Consider the following 26,723-nt stretch of genomic DNA (forward strand, 5'->3'; position numbering starts at 1 on the left):
TGCAGACTCTTATAATAGCCAGAATGAAAAGGAATTATATGTTAGACCATCATAACTTGCTGCATATTGGGCTGACCAGTCAGAATGTTGATCCCTGTCCACTGCTAAAAGCACCTACAACAGGTACAAGAGCATTTGACCCCGATCATGGAATAATGGGAAAAGGTGACAAGGTCTGGTAAATCGAGTTTCAGCTTGTCTGTAGCTGAGCAGCATTTATTTTTTGGTGAAAAGGGGAGGCGGGACAACAGGGCCCATATGCAATTCACTTTTTCCCCTGAGTTTTCTCCTAGGTGATAGCTGAGGCTAAATACTGATGTAATTTCTTCCCTTAACTTTTTTTTTCTTTTCTCCTCCAATTGCTGAGTCACCTCAGCCTTGTTTGTAAAAACAAGTGAGCAGAGGATCATGTTTCAGATAGGCAGCTAGGCAGGGAAATAAAGGGAAGAGGAGGAATATATTATAGATAAAAAAAACCAGCATGCAACTGTTTGGCAATGACACTTAAAGGGCCAGTGCTCCTAAGGTATATGATAACTCCAAACCATAACAGCAGAAAAGGTTTTGAAGGCAGGCTTAGCATCGTTATCACTTAATACACTCAGACCGGTTGTTATTGAAATTTGATTTTTATGGTGACAATCCCGCTTTAAAGAGAATAGGAAAATTATCTCCTAAGCGATAACTCAGGAGCAAAAAATAATTGCATATGAGCCATGGACCTATATGCAATTCACCTTTTCTGCTGAGTTTTCTCCTAAGTGATATTTTCAAATTTGTCAATAAAATGCATTCTAAACCAACGTCCTGCAAGAAAATGCTCAAAATAATTTTGATAGTACTTTTTCACCAAGTTTTTGGCACTTTTTGAATTGAAAAGGCTAAAAAGTTACTTTAAAAAGAAGATGAAAAATTATCTCCGAGGAGAAAACTTGCCTATGGGCCCTGGTGTCTAGTTTACTGAGTTGTGTCATTTGACTTGCTTTTTATTGCTATAGTACATTAGTGCTTCAGTAATTTTTGATCTTTTCCTGGTCCCTGCAAATGTATCCCACAAACAAACCAGGCGCAAGTCAGGGGTATCGGTTCAATCAGAAGTAATTGAATCCCTTTTAGTGAATCACTACAATACTCAATACTGTGTCTGATAAACAACAAAACTGACAACTTAAGAATGAAAAAAAACATTTCATTTATTTTGTCATACACTCCATCAAATTTCACTACAATCATGAAATTAAAAATGTCAATGCACCCATAAATGTGTATACCAAGGGCCTAGTTTATTGCAAACTATGTAACATGTATAGGTAAATTGCATAGCTTCCTTTCAGTGGCATAGCTAGAGATTGTGAGGCTTCATAGCAAAAAATAAAAAAAATTATATATATATTGTAAAGCATCTTTGTGCCCCCTCACCCAAGAGTTACACTAGTTTAAGGTAGCCAGAGGTGCCCCCCAGTATTCAGTGACTCTCCAGTATCAGTAGCCAGAGGCACCCCCAGTATCAGATAGAACCAGTATAATTCGCCCAAATACCATCTTCCCCTGAATATAAGACACTGTCTTATATTCTTTTTCGGGGAGAAATATGTGCTAGGGATTCTTTTCGGGGAGGGGGGGGGGCTTACTCTCCAGAGAGAGGTAGGCGCTTTGTGTATGGGGAGGTGTTTGGGCTCTACCCGCTCCTCCCTTGTGGCTGCGACCCCCTCCGTTCCAAGTAACTTCTCCGGTGTCAGTGGCGGCATATTATTCAAGCTGTGACTGCGCCCTTTGACCCTCACGCTGTCACTACGCAGTACGCGTTGCCGGCTGTGCGCTGGCGCTCCCCTGTTGTCATAATCATGTGCGACTGGAACGCCTCAGCCGGGCACACATGATGACATAAGGAGAGCGCCTGTGTAGAGCCGGCAACGCGTACTGCTTAGTGTCTGCGTGAGGGTCAAAGGGCGCCTTCACAGCTTGAATATTATGCCGCCGCTGATACTGGAGAAGTTACTTAGAACGGAGGGGGGGGACAGCCACAAGGGAGGTGCGGTAAGAGACCACACACCTCCCCATACACAAAGCATCCCAGCTAGGTCTTATTTTCTGGGTAGGTCTTATATTTCAAGTATGCTTGAAATATAAGCTAGGCCTTATTTTCAGGGTAGGTCTTATAATAGGGGAAACACGGTATGTGTCTGGGCAAAAAGATTACATAACTGAGTATTGATGGAGATTAGTGACCAGAAAGCAGCGATTGGCACCCAAATGCTTCTGGAAAAAAATGACACGCTGGATGTTGAGTTCTGTACACTGGAACAGGATTCACAATTCCAAAAAAGAGAAGATAAGTAGAAAACAGGACACCGGTGTATGCTCAAACAATTAGGTTTAACCACCCTGGCGTTCTATTAAGATCGCCAGGGCGGCTGCATGAGGGTTTTTTTTAAATAAAAAAAAAACTATTTCATGAAAGCCCACTAGAGGGCGCTCCGGAGGCGTTCTTCTGATCGCCTCCGGCGGCCAAAAGTAACACGGAAGGCCGCAATGAACAGCCTTCCGTGTTTGGCTTCTCCTGTCGCCATGGCGACGAGCGGAGTGACGTCATGGACGTCAGCCGACGTCCTGACGTCAGCCGCCTCCGATCCAGCCCTTAGCGCTGGCCGGAACTATTTGTTCCGGCTGCGCAGGGCTCAGGCGGCTGGGGGGACCCTCTTTCGCCGCTGCTCGCGGCGGATCGCCGCAGAGCGGCGGCGATCGGGCAGCACACGCGGCTGGCAAAGTGCCGGCTGCGTGTGCTGCTCTTTATTTCATCAAAATCGGCCCAGCAGGGCCTGAGCGGCACCCTCTGGCGGTAATGGACGAGCTGAGCTCGTCCATACCGCTAAGGTGGTTAATCCAGCTGATACATCAAGCGACAAACAAAAAGTGATTAAAGCGGCCTAACAGCCGTTTCACAGGTCCTCCCGCTTCTTCAGAGGCCTGACCGCTTTGATCACCTTTTGTTTGTTGCTTGTTGTATCATCTGGACTAGGCTTGCTCATTATGAGTAGCTACGTCCTCGTAGCTACTCGTAATCGAAATTAAATGAGACCAGGCTGCTCGTGGCCGAGGGGAGGTTAACTTACCCATGTGCCTTAGACGATGCACTCCATTCGTGTACCACGTCGCTTTCCAAATCACTCCCATATGCTCTTTTTCAACCTGGAAGAAGGAAACATGAGAGTGACATGGAACGCGACGTGGGACTTAAATGAAACGCACCGTCAAAGGCAGATGCATGGGTGAGTTAACCCCCCCTCAGCTGCGGGCAGCATGATCTCATTTAAATGTTGATTACAAGTGTGTAACTACTCGTAATTAGGATGCATTTGCTGGCCTGAACTGCTTTTATTTTTGGTGTTTGTGCTTTTGCTTTTTGTTGTTCACCCTGTGAGACACACTTTCCCCCCCCCCCCCCCCAAAGTTTGTGTGTGTGTATATGGGGGAGAGCCTATGCCACTTAAGGACCAAATAAAACATATTTCAGCAGTGCCAGGTGTCTCCCCATACTGTCTCTTCCCCCTCTACTCGTCTGTGCATTCTGAGTCCCTATCCCGTGTCCTCTCCTGCAACGATACAAGCCAAGAAAGGACACAAGACAGAGGGAACTCCGAGTGCTCAACCAAAGAGGTGAGGATTCTCTGCTTACCCTGCAGGGGCTGCAGGGATTCCGAATAGTTTGGATGGAGTAAGAGACAACATGGGGGTGGCTTGGATAATATAAATGTACATCAATTATTATTTTATTGCCACTTCCTTCATAATATCCCATTATGCTGCCAGATACACTAATGAAGTTGGAGGTGGTATTTATTGGTTACTGTCAGTGACATTGGCCAGCCACCTACACAGAATTGGTTCAAGTGGTAAAGGTGCTGTACAGGAACTACATGTGACCAAAGCACCTTTAGCACCTTAACAGATTCTGTGACTATGAGCTACCATGGGCTCTCACCAGTATAGGAGGCAGGTCAGCTTGGGGGTAGGAGACGCTCCACCACACGCTTCTGCATTATAGATACACCAGGTTTAAAGTATTTTCTTCCCCGATTTTTGGGGTCCTCTAAACCTAGGTGCAACTTGTGATCAGGTGCCTCTTATGGTACGAATTATATAGTAAAGCTAGCCATACATCTAGTGATTCTGATTCAATCGACTTTATCGGGTGATCAACTTCAGTATGGTTGATTGAAAGTTGATCTAGAGGCCCACACACTACAAACGTTATCCTATGCGATTCACCTTCACCAATAATGTTCCTCCATGCTCTAAATGCAAAAACCGATTCAGAGTCAATTGAATGACATGAACAGCAGGCATGCTCAAATCCGAATTCAGGAGATACCCGGATAGTTCTATCCGGATATCTCCCAGTAAAGCTGTAAGGGGGGGGGGGGGGGGGGGTCAATCTTACCTGACTGACGTCGTCTTGCTCCGTCCCTCGATGCCTCCCACGATGCGGTCCACGCGCGTCACGTGGCTCCGAACACTTCCTCCTTCAACCCGGAGAGAGGAAGTGTTTGGAGCCACGTGACTGCCGCGTGGAGCGCAGTGTGGGAGGTGTCGAGGGACAGAGCAAGAAGACGTCAGTCAGGTAAGATTGACCCCTCCGAACTATCCGGGTATCTCACGAATTCGGATTTGAGCATGCCTGATGAACAGTGACCAATTCCTGTGAGATTTCTTGATACCTTCCATCCTGCTCGATTGACTAAGCTGGTCAATTCAGCGTGATATCAGCCACTTTTCATCAATTGCGCATCCTGGAACACACTCGATTCTCCCTCTTGAAAATGATCAAATCGAATGGTCGATTGTACAGCTAAATCGCTAGATGTATGGCCACTTTAAGTATTGCTTATTATCTTTTGATTAGATTGCTTGGGCAGGTTGTATTTGATTTTGTATTATGTCATGCCTTAGATTTGTGTTGTGCTCTTGATTGCTTCGCACTGTGTATTCTATGGTGAACTGGAGACATTTGCTGTAGTGCTGATATCTACAGTCTGTGGACTGGTGGCTTTCATCATCTCGGAGGTGGATAGAGGGCTGCTGGCATTGGCTTCAGAGAAGTTGGTAACAATGGACGGAGCTGTGGTTGTCTTTTCAGGCATGAAGGTAACGGGGACAGCTGGCTCAGTGGTTAGGGGAGAGTCTGCGGTTGGATGGTGATGGTATTCAATAAACAAGACACAGCCAGCGATGATCCCAATGAACAACACGCCAAGGAGGAAGACGACCAGCCTGGTGGCGTATTTCTAAAGAAAAGGCAAAACATGGTTGTGAGGGAGTGGAAATCTTTCATCTGTGTATTGTCTGACTTTTATTTTTATGTACCGTATATACTCGTCTACAAGTCGAGAAATTTAGGTCTGATCTACTTTTGTAAAGTAGGGGGGTCGACTTATACTTGCATCAGACCTAAATTTCTGACTTGTAGCAGAGTATAAGGCATCTCCTCTGCTCTACATTTGCTGCATTCTTTTCCCCTTGTGCTGCTAGCCAGCCAGATTGTGTCCCCCTGCTTTCCTTAAAGGGATCCAAGCAGCTCTTGGCTTCAAATAGCTGCAAGGGCTGACATTGTTCAGAAGCTCAACCCCCGCTGTTTTAAAAGTGCTGTTATCCAGGCTAGGTGTGACATTCTTCAACTGTAACTGATGTTTTCTGTTTGAAGTACAATGGGGGTTTGTTTGTGGTCAATTAAGTCTAAAGAGGCAATTTCTTATCTGTTTTCACCATCTCCTGCTCAGGGACCGCAGGTCCTTTGCGGTAGGACAAAGTGGCTAATTTAACTCTTAGATGTAAAAAAATGAGGTAAAATTAAAGTTTTTTTTAATAATAAACCACGTTTTTAGAATGCATTTTTTATTTGGTATAGAGCTGCCCTGGGTGTTAAAAATGATGCTCGGTTCACTTTAAGATGCCTGGTCACCATAATCCACCTCCCCCTGCAAGCTGCATAATAGACTAACCTCCGCTCTGATAACACATGACTCTCGTACAGCCAGCGGGGCAGGAGCCGCTTAATTCCTCCATTGAAGCTGGAGCTCCGTTGAATCTTCAATCACTGAAGTGTCAGCACTGCTGATAACAGTGACACCTTTATTGTGCAGAGCTGGGGAGAGCAGCGTTATCTATCAGCATTGATACAATTAGCATTAGGTATCCCCGTCCTGCTTCCTAGTGACATGAGGAAGTGGGGAAGGGAATCAGAGTAGCGAGACATGTTGGATGGGAGCTGAAGCCTGTTTCAGTGATCTGTGGAGGATATCAGCATCGAGAGGAAGTTTAGATGCATCCAGAGTCTGGGTAATTCTCTAAGGGCCTTTTTCCACTAGCCTGCGATTTGCTTCTAATCGCAAATCGCAATGTACATTAAACTAATGGAAACTGCAGCAGCATTTTCCATTAGTGCGATCCGATTGCGATGCGATTTTGGTCAAAGCGCAATCGTTGTCCTGCCGCGTTTTGTATGCGATTGAGCTGGACTATAATGAGTATAGTAGCTCAATCGCAATCGCATGGTGGAAATTGAAACGCGATTGCGATCGGAATCGCGATCGCATTTCATAGTGGAAAAGAGCCCTAACATGTTTCTTTGAATCCCAGGATTGGGCTCATCTTCCCTGTCAGCACTCAGCTCCTGTGTGCATTGTTGCTTATCCTTGCTTTTCTAACTGAGGCAAGATACTTGAAGTGATTAACCCCTTGTGATCTGCAAGCATGTTTCCAACACTGTGCTGCTTTTAATGTTCTGTATTAACATATCAGCAGCACAGTGTGAGGAAGATGCATGGAGATCATGCAGGGTTGCTCCTGGTATCAGTATCATACATGCCCAGTTATTATTATTTAGTATTTATATAGCAGTGACATCTTCCGCAGCGCTGTACAGAGTATACTGTCTTGTCACTAACTGTCCCTCAGAGGGGCTCACAATCTAATCCCTACCTTAGCCATATGTATATGTATCATGTAATGTATGTATTATAGTCTTGGGCCAAGTTAGGGGGAAGCCAGTTAACTTATCTGTATGTTGTGGGATGTGAGAGGAAACCATAGTGCCCGGAGGAAGCCCACGCAGACACAGGCAGAGTATACATTGTTACATTGCATACAGATGTTGACCTGTCTGGGATTTTAACCCGGGAACCCAGCACTGCAAGGCGAGCATGCTGCCCTTATTCTTATTTATGATTTTTCCAAAGACAGAAGGTTTGGACTTAACTACAACTTTGCTGGATAGACTCATATTCGAGACATTAAAAAATGCCAGCTTAAAAGGGTCAAATATTGGGGTCGACTTATACACGAGGTCGACTTGTATTCGAGTATATACGGTATTATATAATTCGTTTATTTTTTAGTTTCATATTCAGGGAGGAAGTTTAGAATATTCTCAGGGGGCATCTTCATAAAAATTGCAATTAAGGCGTTTGTTTTCCATTTAGGGACATTATTGTACTTTTCCTGCCTTTACAACACAAAGTGACAGGTGATTGGTGACCAGTCCCCCATTTTTGCTATATCATTTAATTTGTCTATCTTCCATATAATTCTCTTTCTGTCTTCACTCTCTATTCTTAAAGAGTATCTAAATTATAAATTACAGTTTGCTGTAAACCTAATTAGTTGCCAAGATATATAAAATCACATATGATAAAGTGTGATTTTTCTCACACGGGGTCCATATTCCACATATGGTCTTGAAATCCCTGCCCCCAGTGTGAAATTGGGCCCTGGGCCTTTTTTTTCCCCCCAAACCATAGGTGCAAAGGGTGCTGGGGATTGATGTCATAACTACCCCTCATGTCCATATGATCTAATCTAGGCAGACAGACAAACATCTGAAATAGGAATTATAGCAAACAGATGTGATAAGACAGGCTGCAGCAGTTTTCCTGTGTCTTCTCTGTACTACACACTGTGAAAAGGGAAGTAATTTGATCCAGGCAGGCAGAGGAGGGTGGGGCAGGGGAGTTAACCAGGCTGAAGAGGTGGGCACAATGCTTTCAGCTGCAGAAGGACATGCTACTTACAGATCTAAAATCTGAGTCTGTTCTATCCAATATGATATACCAGATGTAAAGTTTATATGTTCATCTAACTCTACACAGTGTCTAAACTACATATATGTATTGCCATTCAGACCTTTTTTGGGGGGGCTGGAGGTGGTCTTTAACCTCTCATTCCCTCCACCCTTCTCCAGTGTTTTAGGAGCTTGTGCACGCTTCTTGTCTCTTGGCCAGCTACAGTGTTCTCCCCAGAAAATATTTTCCAGCCGGGTGGCATGAAAAAGTAGCCGGGTGGGGTAATATGAGAGAATGCAGGGCTGCTGCTTCGTTGCGCAACTCTGCTTACACCATAGGAGGAGGTGAGCCGATGACAGCCGGGTGCTCACCAAAACTAGCCGGGTGGTGCACCCGGCTAAAAGAGCCTGGGGAGAACACTGAGCTAGTGCACTCCTTCTCCTCCCTGTTTTGACCATTTTTCTGTCCTTTCTTGGCTATTTTATGCACTTTGCCATCTCAAGCACTTTTACAATATCTCTTAGCCATGCCTTGTTCTCTTCCTCTCTCTCTCTCGTCACTATCTTTTGCCTCATTCTTCTTTCTTGGCCATTCGTTGCACTCCCCTGTCTCTCTTCACTATGTTTTACTCTTTCTTTCACTCCTAACACTCTGCCTCTCTCCCTTTTCAATCGTTTGCACTCTTCCTCTCTCTCATGGCCATCCGCTGCACCCCTCCTCTCCCCCGGGCACCTTTCGCACTGCTGCTTTCTATTTTAGTCTAATGCACTCTTCCTCTCTCTTTTTTTCTGGCCATCTCTTGCACTCCTCTCCCACCTGTCCATCCTTTACATTGTTTCTCTCTATCTTTACCATCTGCTGTACTTTTCTTCTCACTTTTAGCAATCCCTTGCACTCTTTTGCTCGCTTGGTCACCTTTTGCACTTCTCTCCCCCTCTTGGCCACCCCGTGCACCTTTCCCTTTCCCTCTTGTCCTTCTCTTGCACATATTAACAACCCACCCTGCAATCTCTTGCACCCTTGTTCTCTCTTAAGTGTCTCTATCTACTCTGAGCACCATTTGATTATTATCATAATAAAGGTTCGATGGGCGTTTTCCCTCCAACTGATTTTAGTGTTTATTATAACCACTTACCTCAGTAAATTGTTCCCAGGCTGTGAAAAAGAACAGAAAAGACAACATAAATCACACTGAGTCCTGCTGCTTCATTCCTTATTCACAGTCTACATAGGTTTCACGTAATATGTAAGCGATTGCAGAATTATTATCATTCACGTTTACCAAGCTATGTGTAAAAACTATGGAAAGGAAGTATTGTAGAAACTGAGCCTGAGAACCCGTTCTTGAACTTTCAGCATTATATACATTTATAGAACTCTTCAAAAAGTTCTTAGATCCTCTGTCCAGTTCTTAGTTCCTTCCTTATTGGTTTTGATGTGGACAGTGGAACACACCAATGTCAGTCATGTTTTTGTGGTTATCCTAATGCATAAAGTACTGTATTTTTCAGAATATAAGATACTCCAGTCCAGACTATTAGACGCACATAGGTATAGAGGACCAAAACCAGGGGATAAAATATACTACACCTGGTGCATCCATGATCCAGCAGCATCATGTACATGTTTTCCCCTTAATTATTGTGTCCCCTTGTCTCTCCTGTGTCCTCCTGTGTACCCCTCATGCCCTCCTCCTCTCTTCTGTGCATTGGTAAAAGCAGTCGCAGTGTGTCTCTCACCTTCCTCACTGCTTCCCTAATGCCAGATTCTGCTAATTGCATCATTACATGCTACCAGCACTAGAGGAGCAGTGAGGGAGAGGTCTCTGATCGCCGTGGGCTCCAATGGATGAGGTGAAAGACAAGCTCCCGCTGCTTTTATCTATTGCAGTGGGTTTGCGGTTCATATCAGTGGGTGTTCGTTAGCTGGGTAATCTATCTGGAATAAAGAATGCAGTGACTCTTCTCCTCATTTTTGGGGGAGGAAAAGCGCGTCATATATTGTCAGTATTTCAGCTAGCAAATGTGGTGGCAATGCAAAGGATAGCAAAATATTTGTTGGACTCAATTTTGGAACCTCAACCTTCACATTGAACATTGACCTTGTTGACATATAGTCTTGTAGGTGGAGTTTGGTTTGGAAGCATCTCCAGAGATCTCCAGCCTCTAGAGTGAGGATATCATAAATTACCCACCAAGTTCAGAGTAGATTTTCTGATTATTTTCCTTCACATTTATATTATTTATTTGTTTTAATATTTATATAGCGCTGACATATTAAAGGGGTTCTGCAGAGGCTAATAAAAACAAAAAACTGACACTAACCTGGGGCTTCTATTGGCCCCCTGCAGCAGTCATGTCCCGCGCCATCCTCCTACGATTCCCCTTTCCCCACCGCCGGTCCGGTCTAATTATTCGTCTAACTAGACGAATACTGCTCGCTCCTGCACACGTCATCAGGAGCTTACTGCACAGGCGCAGTACAAAGTTTTCTTGCACTGCGCCTGCGCAGTAAGCTCCTGATGACGCGCGTGGGAGCGAGCGCCGCAGTTTAGTTAGAAGCATAATGGGACCGGCAGCGGAGAACGGAGGATCATAGTATATTGTCACTAACTGTCCCTCAGAGGGGCTCACAATCTGGTCCCTACCATAGTCATATATGTCTGTATCGTGTAGTGTATGTATCGTAGTCTAGGGCCAATTTTAGGAGGAAGCCAACTAACTTATCTATGTGTTTTGTGGGATGTGGTAGGAAACCGGAGTGCCCGGAGGAAACACTCACACACAGGGGGAGAACATACAAACTCCTTGCAGATGTTGACCTGACCACTACGCCACCGTGCTGCCATGAAAGGTTGGGGCTGTCACCTAGTCTATGTTGTAATATATGCAGCTTACTGAAAGGTTAACCAATTAGCAGTCATGTGATTGTAGTCTCATGTAAATCTCACAACTGTCAGAACCCTCACTGTGATCTGACATGACCAAGGCTAGGGTGGAAAATCCTAACCACTTAAAGGGGCACTATTGCAAAAGTGGAGCATTTAACCACTTCAGGATGAGAGTACTTTTCACAAATCAGTGCTGCTCACATTCATTCGCCAATAACTGTATTACTACTTATCACACCTAAATGATCTATATAGTGTTTTTTTTCAGGTCAAATTAGACTTTTAGTGTGTGATATTTTTTTTTTCTTTTGTAAAAAAATGCCATTTCTCTATTTACATCCATTATAGCTTTACAATAAACAGTGCCAACTATAAGTTAAACCCACAAATTTCATTTGCTTATCCAGCCTGGTTATTACAATGTTTAGATTATGTTTGCAAAAATAATAGTAAAATACCCTCATGGTGTCAGGATCTCTCCTGTAGCATGTCCTGTTGGTTGCAGTTGAACTGCAACAAGGCAGTTCTGATTTCGCTGCATGCATTCAGTTGCAAAGTTTTGATTGCATTCACAATAAGTGTCACTGCCATCTGCAATCACTCTGCAGTTCAGAGCAGCTCAGGATGCTGTCATGAATCCACCTATTGCTTGCTGCAGTTGAACTGCGGCCAGACAGCTCTGAATTTCCTACATGCATTTTGCTGCAAAATGTTGTATGCATTTGTAATGTGAGTCCTGTTTATCTGCAATCAGCTCAGTCTTCAATCGGAGTAACTCAGGATTGAATGATTACCATTCAGCTGTGTTGGAATTTGCATGCCTACTCTCATTGGGTGATGTTCATAGAAAAGCCTCTTCCTGCATGGACACTTTGCCCATCATAGCGTTCAGCTTTGCCATTGCTGTTTGCTTGGTCTCATGTAGCAACTGAGATTTGCCTTGCCTTGTATTGCTATTGTATTGGTGTGCTTCCCAGTGGACAGTTGCTGTTCCTGCATGGGTTAACAGCAAAGTCCTTACAGCCTTACTTGCTTAGATGCAGCCATCACTGCAGTAGTGATTGGCTAGTGCTCTTTCTAGTACCGATTCTGTGGACGTGACTATAGCAGCGGTTGTTATTAGTTACGCTCCTTCCTGTTCTGTGTCGTTTGTGTCTGTGTGCATGTTTGCCATCAGTGCGGCAATGATTACATTGCCAAACATTCCTTCCTGTCTTTCGGTTTGTCTATCCTTGTCTTATTCAGTGTGGCGGACAACAGAAGCTCAGAGCTGCAGTCGCTCTGAGCAACCATTGTGTCTCGTTTATTGTGGTGGTTATTGGGAGCTCTGAGCTGCGGTCGCTCGGAGCAACATTGCTCCCTGTCTCTAGTCTACTACTCCTGCTGTGATCTGTGTAGTTTCCTCTACAAGTGCATCCCACACTATTACCTGATATTACCCAGCCACATTGTCTTGCTTAGTAGGCTCTGGTAGTACTCCTGTCTTAGCGGCCTCAGCCTCTACCTTGCCCGCTGAAGTCCTGCGGGGTAACCGTAGTCAAGTAGGCGTACTGGTCTCCTGTTCACACGGGGGCTTGACGTATTGGTGAAGAGCGTGGTATTAGATTGGGGCATAGAGGCTGAAGGAAGGCGAGAGATCTGCCAGGCCTTACACATGGCATACATATTTAAAAAGCCAAGTTCCAAAGTAACAATATGTGTTTTTTCTTTTATATTCTGGCACTTTGTTTTCATTTTACAAGTCTTATATTTTGGTACAGACTATGTGAAAATGTTATTGCTCTTGATTCAGTTTGAGACTGAATCATAAACTGAATCAAAAAAGAATACACAAGACATGGGCATCAACCCTAAAACTCTCTAAACTCTATTCTACTACTTATCACGTTTAAAATGTTACCACATATGCCTCCTGTAGTTTTGCTAAAATTTTTCCAAGTTTGATCACAATTTTAAAAATGACTTTTTTATGTTGGATTGAGTTTGTCCCTAGCTACTTTTTATAGCTACTTTTTATGTGACGTGTCCAAGTTTTGACACATACCAAAATGGATTATTTAACTCGTCACAGTTAAAATACCACATGTGCCTCATTTAGTAACCAACTAGTGGAGCACTCTCCACAACTATACTTGACATATATACATTACACCGGCTGCTCGCATTCGCTGCAAACATTTGACGTGTTAGATTCGCCCCCTATACATCATCATTGAGCTAAACTTTGACCCCTTACCTCACAGTCAGCAGACACATGGCAGCCAATCAGCTAGCACCCCTTCCTGGACCCCCCCCCCCCCCCCTTTACCAAAAAGCAGTTGCATTTTTTGAAAGTTTGCGCTCACCGCAACATCTCTAACATCTGGCTGAGGTCTGTGTATTAAAAAAAGGTCAATGACTTGTAATAATTGAAGTGGAGAGATGCAGATAAGAGACCCATAACTTAAGCCCCATCTACATGTTACGATTCTTTGTGCAATTCGATTACGATTCTAATTACGATTCGATTAAATCCGACATGTCCGATCGGGATTCAATTCAATTCGATTTGCCATTGTTCTTGCAATGGCAAATCGAATTGAGCCAAATCGAATCCCGATCGGACATGTCGGATTTAATCGGATCGTAATTGAATCGCACAAAGAATCATATCGTGTAGAGTAGGCTTTAAGCCCCATCTACACGTTACGATTCTTTGTGCGAAGAAGAAGGTGCTCTGGTCAGATGAGACCATCATGCTCGGGGGGTGTGCATCTCTTCAGCAGGGACAGGGAAGCTGGTCGGAGTTGATGGGTAGATGGATGGAGCCAAATACAGGGCAAACTTGGAAGAAAACCTCTTGGAGACTGCAAAAGACTTGAGACTGGGGCGGAGGTTCACCTTCCAGCAGGACAATGACCATAAACATAAAGCAAGGGCAACAATGGAATGGTTTAAAACAAAACATATCTATGTGTTAGAATGGCCCAGTCAAAGTCCAGATCTAAATCCAATCTAGAATCTGTGGCAAGATCAGAAAACTGCTGTTCACAAACGCTGTCCATCTAATCTGACTGAGCTGGAGCTGTTTTGCAAAGAAGAATGGGCAAGGATTTCAGTCTCTAGATGTGCAAAGCTGGTAGAGATATACCCTAAAAGACTGGCAGCTGTAATTGCAGCAAAAGGTGGTTCTACAAAGTATTGATTCAGGGGGCTGAATAATTACGCACACCTCACTTTGCAGTTATTTATTTGTAAAAAATGTTTGGAATGATGTATGAATTTCGATCCACTTCTCACATGTACACCACTTTGTATTGGTCTTTCATGTGGAATTCCAATAAAATTGATGCATGTTTGTGGCAGTAATGTGACAAAATGTGGAAAATTTCAAGGGGGCCGAATACTTTTGCAACCCACTGTATATGCCCCCAGTTTGCTATAGTGCCCCTTTAATACCAGACAGTTGTTAACCACTTAAGCCCAACTGGACAAACATTCTCGTCCAGTTGGGCTGCGCGTACTCCCGCCGCCGGCCGTTAGCCCAGCGATCAATGAAAGGGATTGTAGATCCCTTTCATTGATCGAAGCCCCCCGCAGAAAAGCCGACAGCGTCTTGTCAGACGCTGCACTTTTTCTGAGTTCTAAAAGTCCCCCGTTTTCATTCTTCTTCCTGGTAGCGAGATCGATCGCTCCCAGGACTTTTTGACTGTGGCCATCTTGTGGCCAAATAGTAAAACTACACCCACATCTACTTTTTATTAAATAAATACATTTTTAAACATTTAAAATTAGCGGTTTACCTCCCACATCAAAAAATACCCAAATAAAATTTTTAATAAAAAAATTAGTAAAAAATTACAATAATAATAAAAAAAAACATAAATAGTTACCTAAGGGTCTGAACTTTTTAAATATGCATGTCAAAGGAGTATATTAATATAATTTTTTAAATTATGGGCTTGTAAATAGCGATGGACGCAAATTGAAAAAATGCACCTTTATTTCCAAATAAAATATCGGCTCCATACATTGTGATAGGGACAAAATTTAAATTTAAATGGTGTAATAAGCGGGACAAATGGGCACATAAAATGCATGGATCTTACTTATGGTAGCATGTATTAATTTAAAACTATAATGGCCAAAAGCTGAGAAATAATTATTTTTTCCATCACTATTTAGAAGCCCATAATTTAATAAATCATATTGATATACTCCTTTGACATGAATATTTAAAAAGTTTATACCCTTAGGTATCTATTTATGTTTTTTTTTATTATTATTGTAATTTTTTATTTTATTAAAACTTGTATGTGGGTATTTTTTGGTGTGGGAGGTAAACAGGGGATTTTACATGTGTAAAAATGTATTTTATTCAATGTAAGGTGATTTTGGTGTAGTTTGCTATTTGGCCACAAGATGGCCACAGTCAAAAAGTCCTGGGAGCGATCGAGCTCGCTCCCAGGAAGAAGATAGACCACAGGGGAACTTTTTGATCTCAGAAAAGCCGCAGCGTCTGAAGAGACGCTGTCGGCTTTTCTCCGGGGGGGGGGGGGTCCGATCAGTGAAAGGGATTTATAATCCCTTTCATTGATCGCCGGGCTAACGGCCCCCAGCGGGAGCGTGCACGGGGGGCCCGCGGGAGCGCGCGCGACCCACGGGAGTGCGCGCAGCCTAACTGTACGAAAATTTTCGTCCAGTTAGGCTGAAGTGGTTAAACAATACCAGTTGCCTGGCTGTCCTGCTGATCTCTTTGGCTGCAGTAGTGGCTGAATCACACACCTGAAACAAGCATGCAGCTAATCCAGTCTGACTTAAGTCAGAGCACCTGATCTGCATGCTTGTTGAGGGGCTGTGGCTTCTCTCTATCTGGACGGATATATCCGTCCAGATAGACTGTGCTGCTCCTGCAGCGTGGTGTGCGCGATCGGCCTGCCACTAGCCCCCCGATCAGTGAATGGGAATATAATTCCCATTCACCGATCTAAGCCCCCCGGAGAAATACCGACGCTTTCTAAGCAGAGAGCGCGGTATTTCTGCCTGGAAATTTTTTTTACAGCCTCCTAATAGTTCCTGGCAGCGTGACCGTACGCTCCAGGAACTTTTTTGACTGTGGCCATCTTGTGGCCAAATAGTAAACTGCACCCACATATATTTTTTAATTAAAGAATTACATTATATTACATCTAAAAATAGCTGTTTACCTCCCAAACTAAAATTACCCACATACATTTTTTAATTCAAAAATAAATAAAAAAAAATTACAATAAAAAAAAAAACTACATAAATAGTTACCTAAGGGTCTAAACTTTTTAAATATACATGTTAAGAGAGCATCTTATTCATTTTTTTTAAATTATAAGCTTGTAAATAGTGATGAACGCAAATTGAAAAAATGCACCTTTATTTCTAAATAAAATATCGGTGCCATAAATTGTGATAGGGACGTAATTTAAATGGTGTAATAAGCGGGACAAATACGCAAATAAAATACATGGGTTTTAATTACGGTAGCATGTATTAATTTTGAACTATAATGGCCAAAAACAGAAATGATGATTTTTTTTCCATTTCTTTCTTAATCTTCCTGTTAAAATGGATTTAGAAAAAAATAATTCTTAGCAAAATCTATCACCCAAAGAAAGCCTAATTAGTGGCGGAAAAAACAAGATAAAGATCAATTAATTGTGATTAGTAGCGATAAAGTTATTGGCGAATTAATGGGAGGTGAACGTTGCTCAGATGCATGAGATTTTCCACGCTGTAGGCTGAAGTGGTTAAAAAGAAAAATCCACATCCTTCTCAGTTTAGGTTCCCTGTAATCAGTCCAGTCCATGTTTCCTAGCTCACTCATCATTTCCTCCATGGAGATGCTCTAAGATCTATAGGACATGTTGTTTAAGTCATACAGCTACAGTATGTATATTTTTTTAGGCTTAGCATTGATTTACCTATTTTTGTGATGATCTTCTGCAGATGTTGTATTTTATTTGCTTGGGATAAAGCGTTTCTGTCAGTTGCCTGGAAGAAGAGGATGAGATCTCTGGATGAGCAGCCAATAGTCTTCTGTTCCATTAACATCCGTTTCTTCTGCTCGTCACTGGCCTCCTTCAAGTCACCGACCACCACAATCACTTTCTTTGTCCCTGTATCAGTGATATCAGAGTGGAGGTGGAGAGTGAGTTATCATCCATGAACTACATGGGGAAATACAGACCCCTTGCAACGTTTTTTTAGCCTGTATCCCCTTTCAAAATGATAAAAAAAAAAAGTTTATGCTTTGAAGTAGCAATGTATTGAAACCTGCCTCTGAAACCTTACTGTACTATTCTGTATTTGGAAAACACCGGGTTACCCGGAAAATGACAGTGGGTGTCACAGACATTGCTGTGTGTATGGGTAAGAGTGCATGATTTAAAGAGAGTCTGAAGGCATTCTTAAATCTTCTTTTTACCTTCTATTTATGTTAAGCAGTATCAGTAGACCTGAAACGCTGCATTTCCGTGGGAAAATGAGGGTTTTAGACTCCCCAAATACCGGGGCAAACATCCACGACGTTCAAAGTCGTGGATTTTGCTGCCCAGGGAGGCAGAGCTTAGCGCTGTAGCTCTGCCTCTGCTGAAATCCATCTGCCCGCGGATCTCCGCCTCTCCCCGCCCCTCTCTGTGAAGGAAGACTGAGAAGGGCGGGAGGAGGCGGCGATCGGCGCAGATTGATTACAGAAGAGGCAGAGCTACAGCGCTAAGCTCTGCCTCTTACAGGAACCGCTGCCCATAATTTGCCCTGGGGATTTGGGGGGTATAAACCCCTCGTTCTGCTGCGGAAATGTGGCGTTTCCGGCCTACTGGTACTGCTTAACATAAATAGAATGTAAGAAAAAGAATTTATATACCCATATATACTCGGATATAAGTCGACCCGTGTATAAGTCGACCCCCAAAATTTGACCCTCACAAGGTGGATTTTTTTCATTTATTCAAGTATAAGTCTATATGTAAGCCAGCCAGGTATGTGCCTCCAGTATAGGTAGCCAGTATTGTTACCCCCAGTATAGGCTAGGCAGGTAGGTGCATCCAGTGTAGGTAGCAAGGTATAGTTGGCCCCAGTATAGGTAGGTAGCCAGTATAGTTGCCCTCAGCATAGGTAGGTAGCCAGTATAGTTGCCCTCAGCATAGGTAGGTAGCCAGTATAGTTGCTCCCAGCATAGGCAAATAGCCAGTATAGTTGCTCCCAGCATAGGTAGGAAGCCAGGTATAGTTTCCACCAGTATAGGAAGGTAGCCAGTACAGTTGCCCCAAGCATAGGTAGGAAGCCAGTATAGTTGCCCCTAGCATAGGTAGGAAGCCAGTATAGTTGCCCCAGCATTGGTAGGCAGCCAAGTATAGTCTCCCCCAGTATAGTTTGGAGGCCATTACAGTTGCCCCAGTATAGTTTTGTTGTAGCCAGTATAGTTGCCCCCAGTACATTTTGGTAGCCGGTATAGTTGCCCCCATGTATAGACTGCAGCGGTGGGGAGAGCGGGCATGGAGGCAAACATCTCACCTTCTATCTTCCATCTACCTCCTCTCCCAGGCATCCCATTCGTTGATACCAGCGTCTCCTGTGATGACATCATCACAGGAGACGCTGGTATCAACACAAGGGATGCGTGGTAAAGGAAGTAGATGGAAGATAGAAACTGTGGGGATCCCAGAAGATGAGATGTTTGCATCCATGCCCGCTCTCCCCGCCGCTGCAGCAGTCTGTTACCACCCACCGCTGGGCGCAGTCTCCTCTCTTCTCCTCCACTCGTGCTGTAACTTCTGCTCCCGAAGTCATGTGACATCGGGAGCCGGACCTTCTCTGAAGGGGGTAGACCTTACGTGTGAGGGAGAAGAGAGGAAAAGAGAGGATACTGCACCCAGCGATGGATGGTTAGTAACCCCTCCACACACCCCACACACACATCCCACACCCCCACCCCACAAAGGCTGTAAGTCACAAAATTTACAACTATGCGACTATAACTCGACCCCCCACTTTTATACTTTGAGTCAGTCCTAAATTTTGCGACTTATAGTCGAGTATATACGGTTTATATACATTTATATATATATATTTTTATTTTTTTTGAGTCGATATGTGGAAAATGTAATCTTCAATGTGACAGTACATATTTATGTTAACAGTGAATAAAAACAATAACATGAAGATCCATTTCAAAGCACTAGTGACCCCCTGTCCCCCATGCTGGCTGTCATTTTCTAGAGAATTTAGAGACCACCAATGTGGCTGTCCACCCGCATCATTTGGGGGTACCATGCTGGGGAGGGGGCAGTGAAGCCTCCCCCACCACCTCAGGACAAGCTGTTCCAAGGATATGGATGAAATTAGGGTAGCTGCCACTACAGATTTGGCATTAGGCATTTTGGGGGCACTTATGGTGGAATCTATTTTTATTTATTTTTATTTTACAATTTTTTTTTATTCATATTCAAAGTTTTATACAAAGATGAGGCATCTCACTAATATTATAAATGCAAAAGTTCGGATGTTTGGATGATTTGTTACTCAATCACGCAACAATAGCTAAATGGATTTGAATGAACTTTGGCACACACATAGTACATTACCTGGAATAACATATAGGATAGTTTTTATCCCCATAACCAAAAAGTGGGCGGAGACAAATAGAAATGTCACTGGGAAAATATAAACTGTAGCCATTCTTACACTATTGATGGTAGGGTTCTCAAACTTTGCACAGTTGGTCACTGAGTGACTGGGAGTAATATTCAGAAAAGTGGGTGAAACCTACAAAAGCCAATCAAAATTCACCTTGATTTTCAAGGGGAATATTTCATTGCTGCCATTCTTGCACTATTAATGGCACAAGCCTCAAACCTGGTACAGTTAGTCATTGGGTGACTGGGGTTCAAATTCAGAAAAGGGGTGGGGCCACAAACATCAGGTTTGTTTCATTTCAATGCAAATTATTGACGCCAAAGCTCATTGAGTAATTGTGTTTTAGGGTTAGGAAAGTGGGCGCAGCCAACACCAGCCAATTACATACCCGGGCAACGCCGGGTCCTCAGTGGGCGGAGACAAATACAAATTTAACTGGGAAAATGTAAACTGTAGCCATTCTTGCACTGTTTATCGTAAGGTTCTCAAACGTTGCACAGTTGGTAACTAGATGACTGGGATTAAAATTAAGAAAAGTGGGTGGAGCCTACAAAAGCCAATCAAAATTCACCTATTGATTTTCTGATAGACGATTTAGACGCTCCATTGGCGCCAATTCAAGTATCGGCTATTAGGAGTCCAAAGCAGAAATTTGGTCGCACAATAGTTATTGTCAAAATGACAATGTGATCGTTTTTGAAAATTGTAACGTTATAGTTTTTGACATTTTTGAAGTTTTGTGTTCATAACTCATTCATTTTTGAAATGTATTGTTTTAAAATGTATTATTTTGGACATTACAGGTCCTTCTCAAAAAAATTGCATATTGTGATAAAGTTCATTATTTTCTGTAATGTACTGATAAACATTAGACTTTCATATACAGTATATTCTGGCATATAAGACTACTTTTTAACTCTTGAAAATCTTCTGAAAAGTCAGGGGTCGTCTTAAACGCCGGGTGTCATTGATGCCGGGTGATACGCCCTATCCTGTTACCGACTCTCAGATCTCGCTGCTGAGGACTGTAGTAAAGCGGGGCAGGCGCACATGTGCGAGATCTGAGAGGCAGAGAAGGAGGTAAATAGGATACAAGGGTGGGCCAGAAAGGTGAAAGAGGCGTGTTTTATGGGCACAGCGCAATCTATTCTTCCATACCGCTCTGATAAGCAGGTAGACAAGGAGAGCTGACCAAGCCACTTAGGGAGCGGGAGAGTTTACCAGTCCAACCAGTCAATCATCTATATACTGTTATAGACTGGGTACAACATACAGTACAGCACCAGTATCTGTTCCTACATAGCACCAGTACATGATGTTTTTTTAATTTTTATTTGGTGTGTTGGAAGAGGGGTAGTCTTATAGGCGAGTATATCCCAAACTCAATATTTTAACTGGAAAAGTTGGGGGTCTTCTTATGCGCCCAGTCGTCTTATACGCCGGAATATACAGTATTTTAGATTTAATTTAATATTGATGATTTTAGCATACAGCTCATGAAAACCCAAAATGCCTATCTCAAAAAATTAGCATATCATGAAAAGGTTCTCTAAACAAGCTATTAACGTAATCATCTGAATCAACTAATTAACTCTAAACACCTGCAAAAAATTCCTGAGGCTTTTAAAAACTCCCAGCCTGGTTCATTACTCAAAACTGCAATCATGGGTAAGACTGCCGACCTGACTGCTGTCCAGAAGGCCATCATTGACACCCCCAAGCAAGAGGGTAAGGCACAGAAAGAAATTTCTGAACAAATAGGCTGTTTCCAGAGTGCTGTATCAAGGCACCTCAGTGGGAAGTCTGTGGGAAGGAAAAAGTGTGGCAGAAAATGCTGCACAAGAGAAGAGGTGACCGGACCCTGAGGAAGATTGTGGAGAAGGACCAATTCCAGTATTTGGGGGACCTGCGGAAGCAGTGGACTGAGTCTGGAGTAGAAACATCCAGAGCCACCGTGTACAGGCGTGTGCAGGAAATGGGCTACAGGTGCCGCATTCCCCAGGTCAAGCCACTTTTGAACCAGAAATAGCGGCAGAAGCGTCTGACCTGGGCTACAGAGAAGCAGCACTGGACTGTTGCTTAGTGGTCCAAAGTACTTTTTTCGGATGAAAGCAACTTTTGCATGTCATTCAGAAATCAAGGTGCCAAAGTCTGGAGGAAGACTGGGGAGAGGGAGATGCCAAAATGTTTGAAGTCCAGTGTCAAGTACCCACAGTCAGTGATGGTCTGGGGTGCCATGTCAGCTGCTGGTGTTGGTCCACTGTGTTTTATCAAGGGCAGGGTCAATGCAGCTAGCTATCAGGAGATTTTGGAGCACTTCATGCCTCCATCTGCTGAAAAGCTTTATGGAGATGAAGATTTCATTTTTCAGCATGACCTGGCACCTGCTCACAGTGCCAAAACCACTGGTAAAGGGTTTACTGACCATGGTATTACTGTGCTCAATTGGCCTGCCAACTCTCCTGACCTGAACCCCATAGAGAATCTGTGGGATATTGCGAAGAAAAAGTTGAGATACGCAAGACCCAACACTCTGGATGAGCTTAAAGTGAATGTTTACCGGATTAAAAAAGAAAAAGTCAGATACTCACCTAAGGAGGATTCACGACCAAGTATTGAGAGCATAATTGAACATAATTATTTGAAGGTTGACTTTTTTTGTTTTAAAAACACTTTTCTTTTATTGGTCGGATGAAATATGCTAATTTTTTTAGATAGGAATTTTGGGTTTTCATGAGCTGTAGGCCAAAATCATCAATATTAAAACAATAAAATGCTTGAACTACTTCAGTTGTGTGTAATGAATCTAAAATATATGAAAGTCTAATGTTTATCAGTACATTACAGAAAATAATTAACTTTATCACAATATGCTAATTTTTTGAGAAGGACCTGTATACGGTTAGGAAGGGGGATGGGAATAGGCCTCAGGAAGAAGGGTTTTAAGGTTAGGGGTCAGGAAAGGGGAGGGTTTGGGTTAGGGGTCAGGAAGGGGGGTTTTAGGGTTAGGGGTCAGAAAGGGGGGGTTAGGGTTAAAGGTCAGGAAGAAGGGTTTAGGATTGGGGGTCAGGAAGGGGGGGTTTAGGGTTAGGGGTCAGGGAGGGGGGTTTTAGGGTTAGGCATTGGATGGGGGAGGGTTCTGTGTGAGATAGGGATAGGTTAAGTTGTAGTAAAATATCGTTAACATATGCCAATATTTTATTGTAATCATTTACACCAGGGGTCTCAAACTGGCGGCCCACGGGCCATTTGCGGCCCTCGTTACATTGATTTGCGGCCCGCGCCGGCAAGACACTGAAGCGAACTACTTTTGTTCGCTTCAGTGCTCCCATAGTTAATCCGCCTGTCCCCGCCGCAAAATGAGGGCTACAGAGCCCCCAATTCCCCCAGCAGGCAATTCGCCTGCATTTCCTGGAAGGGGCAGAGCTTTCAACTTCAGCTCTGCCCCTCCTGACGTCAATCGTGGCGGATCGCCGCCTCTGCCCGCCCCTCTGTGAAGGAAGAGTGAGAGGGGCAGGCAGAGGCGGCGATCCGCCACGATTGACGTCAGGAGGGGCAGAGCTGAAGCTAAAAGCTCTGCCCCTTCCAGGAAATGCCAGACAGATTGCCCCCCGGGGGAATTGGGGGCTCTGCAGCCAGGGGCGGCGCCACGCTGGGGCTTACCCAGGCTTCAGCTCCGGCTGGCGCATCATTAGCCCCTATTGAAGCCCCCCGGAAGCTCAGCTAGACAGCCAGGCAGAGGCAGGCAGGACTCGGAACTTAAGTCGGAACTCCGACGAGACAAGGTGGGTGCAGGGTGCGGTGGGTAGGTGGGTGGGTGTCCTCCTGACTCCTGTCCTGTAGCCAGCCAACTTCCAAATTGTTTTTTTGCCCTCCTGTGCTGAGCGGCATAGTAGCACCAGCAGCAGGCACCACCATCAGGCCTGCCTGATTCTGAGTGAGCACTCCCCTGGACTGGTAACGCTGTCTCTTATGTGCATTTACTGGGGTAACGATGTCTCCTATATGCATATACTGGGGTAACGCTATCTGTCATTACGAGCAGTAACTGGTGAAAAGCTGTCTCTTATGTGCATTTACTGGTGAAACGCTGTCTGTCATGATGTGAATTTACTTCATATTTTTTATGCAACTACATTAGTTAGCCCCGCCCACATGATGTCATGACCACGCCCATTTTGCGGCCCAGCCTCATCCTGACTTTGCCTCCTGCGGCCCCCAGGTAAATTGAGTTTGAGACCCCTGATTTACACTGTTTCCACTTTAAAAACTAAGACTATCTGTAGATATTAACAATAATTTTACCGTATTAATGAAAATGGGCGCCCATTTTTCTTCGGGCCCTTTTTTATGGCACGCAGTCAAGTAGTGTCGCAAACTTACCAAATTTCTTAGCCAAGAATTTGAGCTCCGCATCATACAGGCTGTCATTGACATCAGTGATGTTTAATCGTCCCCGCAGCTTGCTGTGATACAAGATGGCAAACGAGCATTTGTCAACCTCAGCCATGAAATCAGACCAGTTATTGGTGATCAGTACAGGCCGCACGTCCTTCACCCCAGATGTCTCCAGCACGGCATTGGTAAGCCACTGGTAGGTTGTGCTGTCATCCCGGGAGAAAATTCCGGCCACTAAATGATCACAGCATCCCATCTTCTTCCTGAGTCAGTCTGTCCAGCACTCCTGAGACAATGAGAAAGATATAGTCCGAGCACAGGTATAAACTGAACATGTAACATAAGGGCAGCACAGTGGCCTAGTTGTTAGCACTCTGGCCTTGCAGTGCTGGATCCCCGGTTCGAATCTCAGACAGAACACTATCTGCACGGAGTTTGTATGTTCTCCCCGTGTCTACGTGGGTTTACTCCAGGCACTCCAGTTTCCTCTCACACCCCAAAAACATAAAACATACAGATAAATGAATTGGCTTCCCCTAAATTGGTCCTAGACTACGATACATACACTACACGAAACACACATAGACATATGACTATGGTGGGGATTAGATTGTAAGCTCCTCTGAGGGACAGTTAGTGACAAGACAATATACTCTGTACAGCGCTGTGGATGATGTCGGCGCTATATAAATAATAATAGTATATTAGGAGGAGAGACAAACATTTCTCAGCCCCTGATGAGTCCATTGGACGAAACGCGTAGGGCGGACCCAGGAGCGCTGACGTCACTAGGGTAGCGGGGAATTCGGACGCATACTTTGAAGGAGAGCGGAGAGTCGGGACGCCGGTGCCGCTGTAAACAAGGAGAGCGTTATTGGTGGGCTGATGCCCGATATGCCTATGATACATCTACCTGAGTGAGTGCGCTATATTGCGCGGGCCATTTCTGTTTTTTAAAATTGGATTACGCTATGTGTATTTTATATTGTTTTACATGTGGATATGTGCAATATGTGCAATTAAACCTGGAGCCTTTTTCTACTACCAAACAAAGTGTGGAGGCTGCTTACATTGAAGTGTGGAGGCTGTGATCTATAGTTAGCCGCTTGAAGGCCACGCATTAGACCCACCTGGAATCTGAGGTGGTGTCCATCTGGTGAGCTGCTATACCAAAGGGGCTATATTTCACTGAGAGTGGAACTCACTGTTGTCACCTATGCACGTGTGGGGTGGAGTGTATTGCTATATCGCTGACTTGTATAACATTAATGCACTATAGGCGACTGTGTTTGTTTGTTTAGGTCGTCAGAGGAGCGCTGTCACAACAACGTTGGACTTTTGATACAGGACTTGTGGTAGCGAATACTCATTTAGATAATTCTACATTTGGCTGGCGCAGTTTCTGGTTTATGATACATTTCTCAGTATTGTGAGATCTGGTATAGTTGGAAGTGAAATACAAGAACTTTTGCGGTAACAGTTCCCCATATATATCCCTACACTAGTGGTGCTCAAATACCCCTTTTCAAAATTCGAGTTAGGTCGAATTCGAATAGTAAATTATTCGAGATCAGTCGAATATTCGAGTCGAATAATTTTTACTATTCGATTCGACCTCGGAATTCGAGCTCACTATTCGAGTCGGTATTCGAGCTCATTATTCGAGCTGACTATTCGAAATGGCCTTAAATAGCTTCCAACACTTGTTTTGAGGGTGAATGATGCAAGAAACCTCTTTTTTTCCAAGTAACAACAGCAAGTGATTATGTGGGGATGTTCCTTTAAAAAAAAAAAGTTGAAAAGAGAAGTTGTGTCCAGAAATTTGTTCAGTACTGTATATACTTCTTCTTCTTCTTCTTTATCTTCTATATCTTCTTCTTCTTCTTCTATATCTTCTTCTTCTATATCTTCTTCTTCTATATCTTCTTCTATATCTTCTTCTTCTTTTATATTGTCTTCTTCTTCTTCTTCTTCTTCATCTTCTTCATCATCATCTTCTTCTTCTTCATCTTCTTTTTCTTCATCTTCTTCATCTTCTTCTTCATCTTCTTCTTCATCTTCTTCATCTTCTTCTTCATCTTCTTCATCTTCTTCTTCTTCTTCTTCTTCATCTTCTTCATCTTCATCTTCTTCATCTTCTTCTTCTTCATCTTCTTCATCTTCTTCATCTTCTTCATCTTCTTCTTCATCTTCTTCTTCTTCTTCATCATCTTCTTCTTCTTCATCTTCTTCATCTTCTTCATCTTCTTCATCTTCTTCTTCTTCATCATCTTCATCTTCTTCTTCATCTTCTTCTTCTTCATCATCTTCATCTTCTTCTTCTTCATCTTCTTCATCTTCATCTTCTTCATCTTCTTCTTCTTCTTCATCTTCTTCATCTTCTTCTTCATCTTCTTCTTCTTCTTCATCATCTTCTTCTTCTTCATCTTCTTCATCTTCTTCATCTTCATCTTCTTCATCTTCTTCATCTTCTTCTTCTTCATCATCTTCTTCTTCATCTTCTTCTTCTTCTTCATCTTCTTCATCTTCTTCTTCTTCATCTTCTTCTTCTTCATCTTCATCTTCTTCTCCTTCTTCTTCTTCTTCTTCATCTTCTTCTTCTTCTTCTTCTTCATCTTCTTCTTCTTCATCTTCTTCATCTTCTTCTATATCGTCTTCTTCTTCACTTATTTCTCTTTTCAAATTTTTTTTTTTAAAGAAATGCAGCTATTTTTGAGCGTAACAAATAGCTG

The 26,723-nt window shown here is 43.5% G+C and overlaps 1 protein-coding gene across 1 annotated transcript in view; it reads right to left on the minus strand.

Moving 5' to 3' along the window:
• Window positions 1–4,600: 4,600 nt before the first annotated feature.
• The window catches only part of LOC137525513 (uncharacterized), a 31,383-nt gene continuing 9,260 nt past the window's right edge, over window positions 4,601–26,723 (minus strand). The window contains exons 2-5 of the mRNA XM_068246638.1: window positions 23,977–24,277; window positions 16,881–17,075; window positions 9,193–9,212; window positions 4,601–5,285 (exon numbers count right to left, since the gene is read on the minus strand). Of these exons, the coding sequence (XP_068102739.1) occupies window positions 4,989–5,285; window positions 9,193–9,212; window positions 16,881–17,075; window positions 23,977–24,247 (783 nt within the window). The 5' untranslated portion in view covers window positions 24,248–24,277 and the 3' untranslated portion in view covers window positions 4,601–4,988. The remainder of the gene's footprint in view (window positions 5,286–9,192; window positions 9,213–16,880; window positions 17,076–23,976; window positions 24,278–26,723) is intronic.

The sequence above is a fragment of the Hyperolius riggenbachi genome, chromosome 7 (genome assembly GCF_040937935.1).
Source record: "Hyperolius riggenbachi isolate aHypRig1 chromosome 7, aHypRig1.pri, whole genome shotgun sequence".
In the NCBI taxonomy this organism is placed as follows: Eukaryota; Metazoa; Chordata; class Amphibia; order Anura; family Hyperoliidae; genus Hyperolius; species Hyperolius riggenbachi.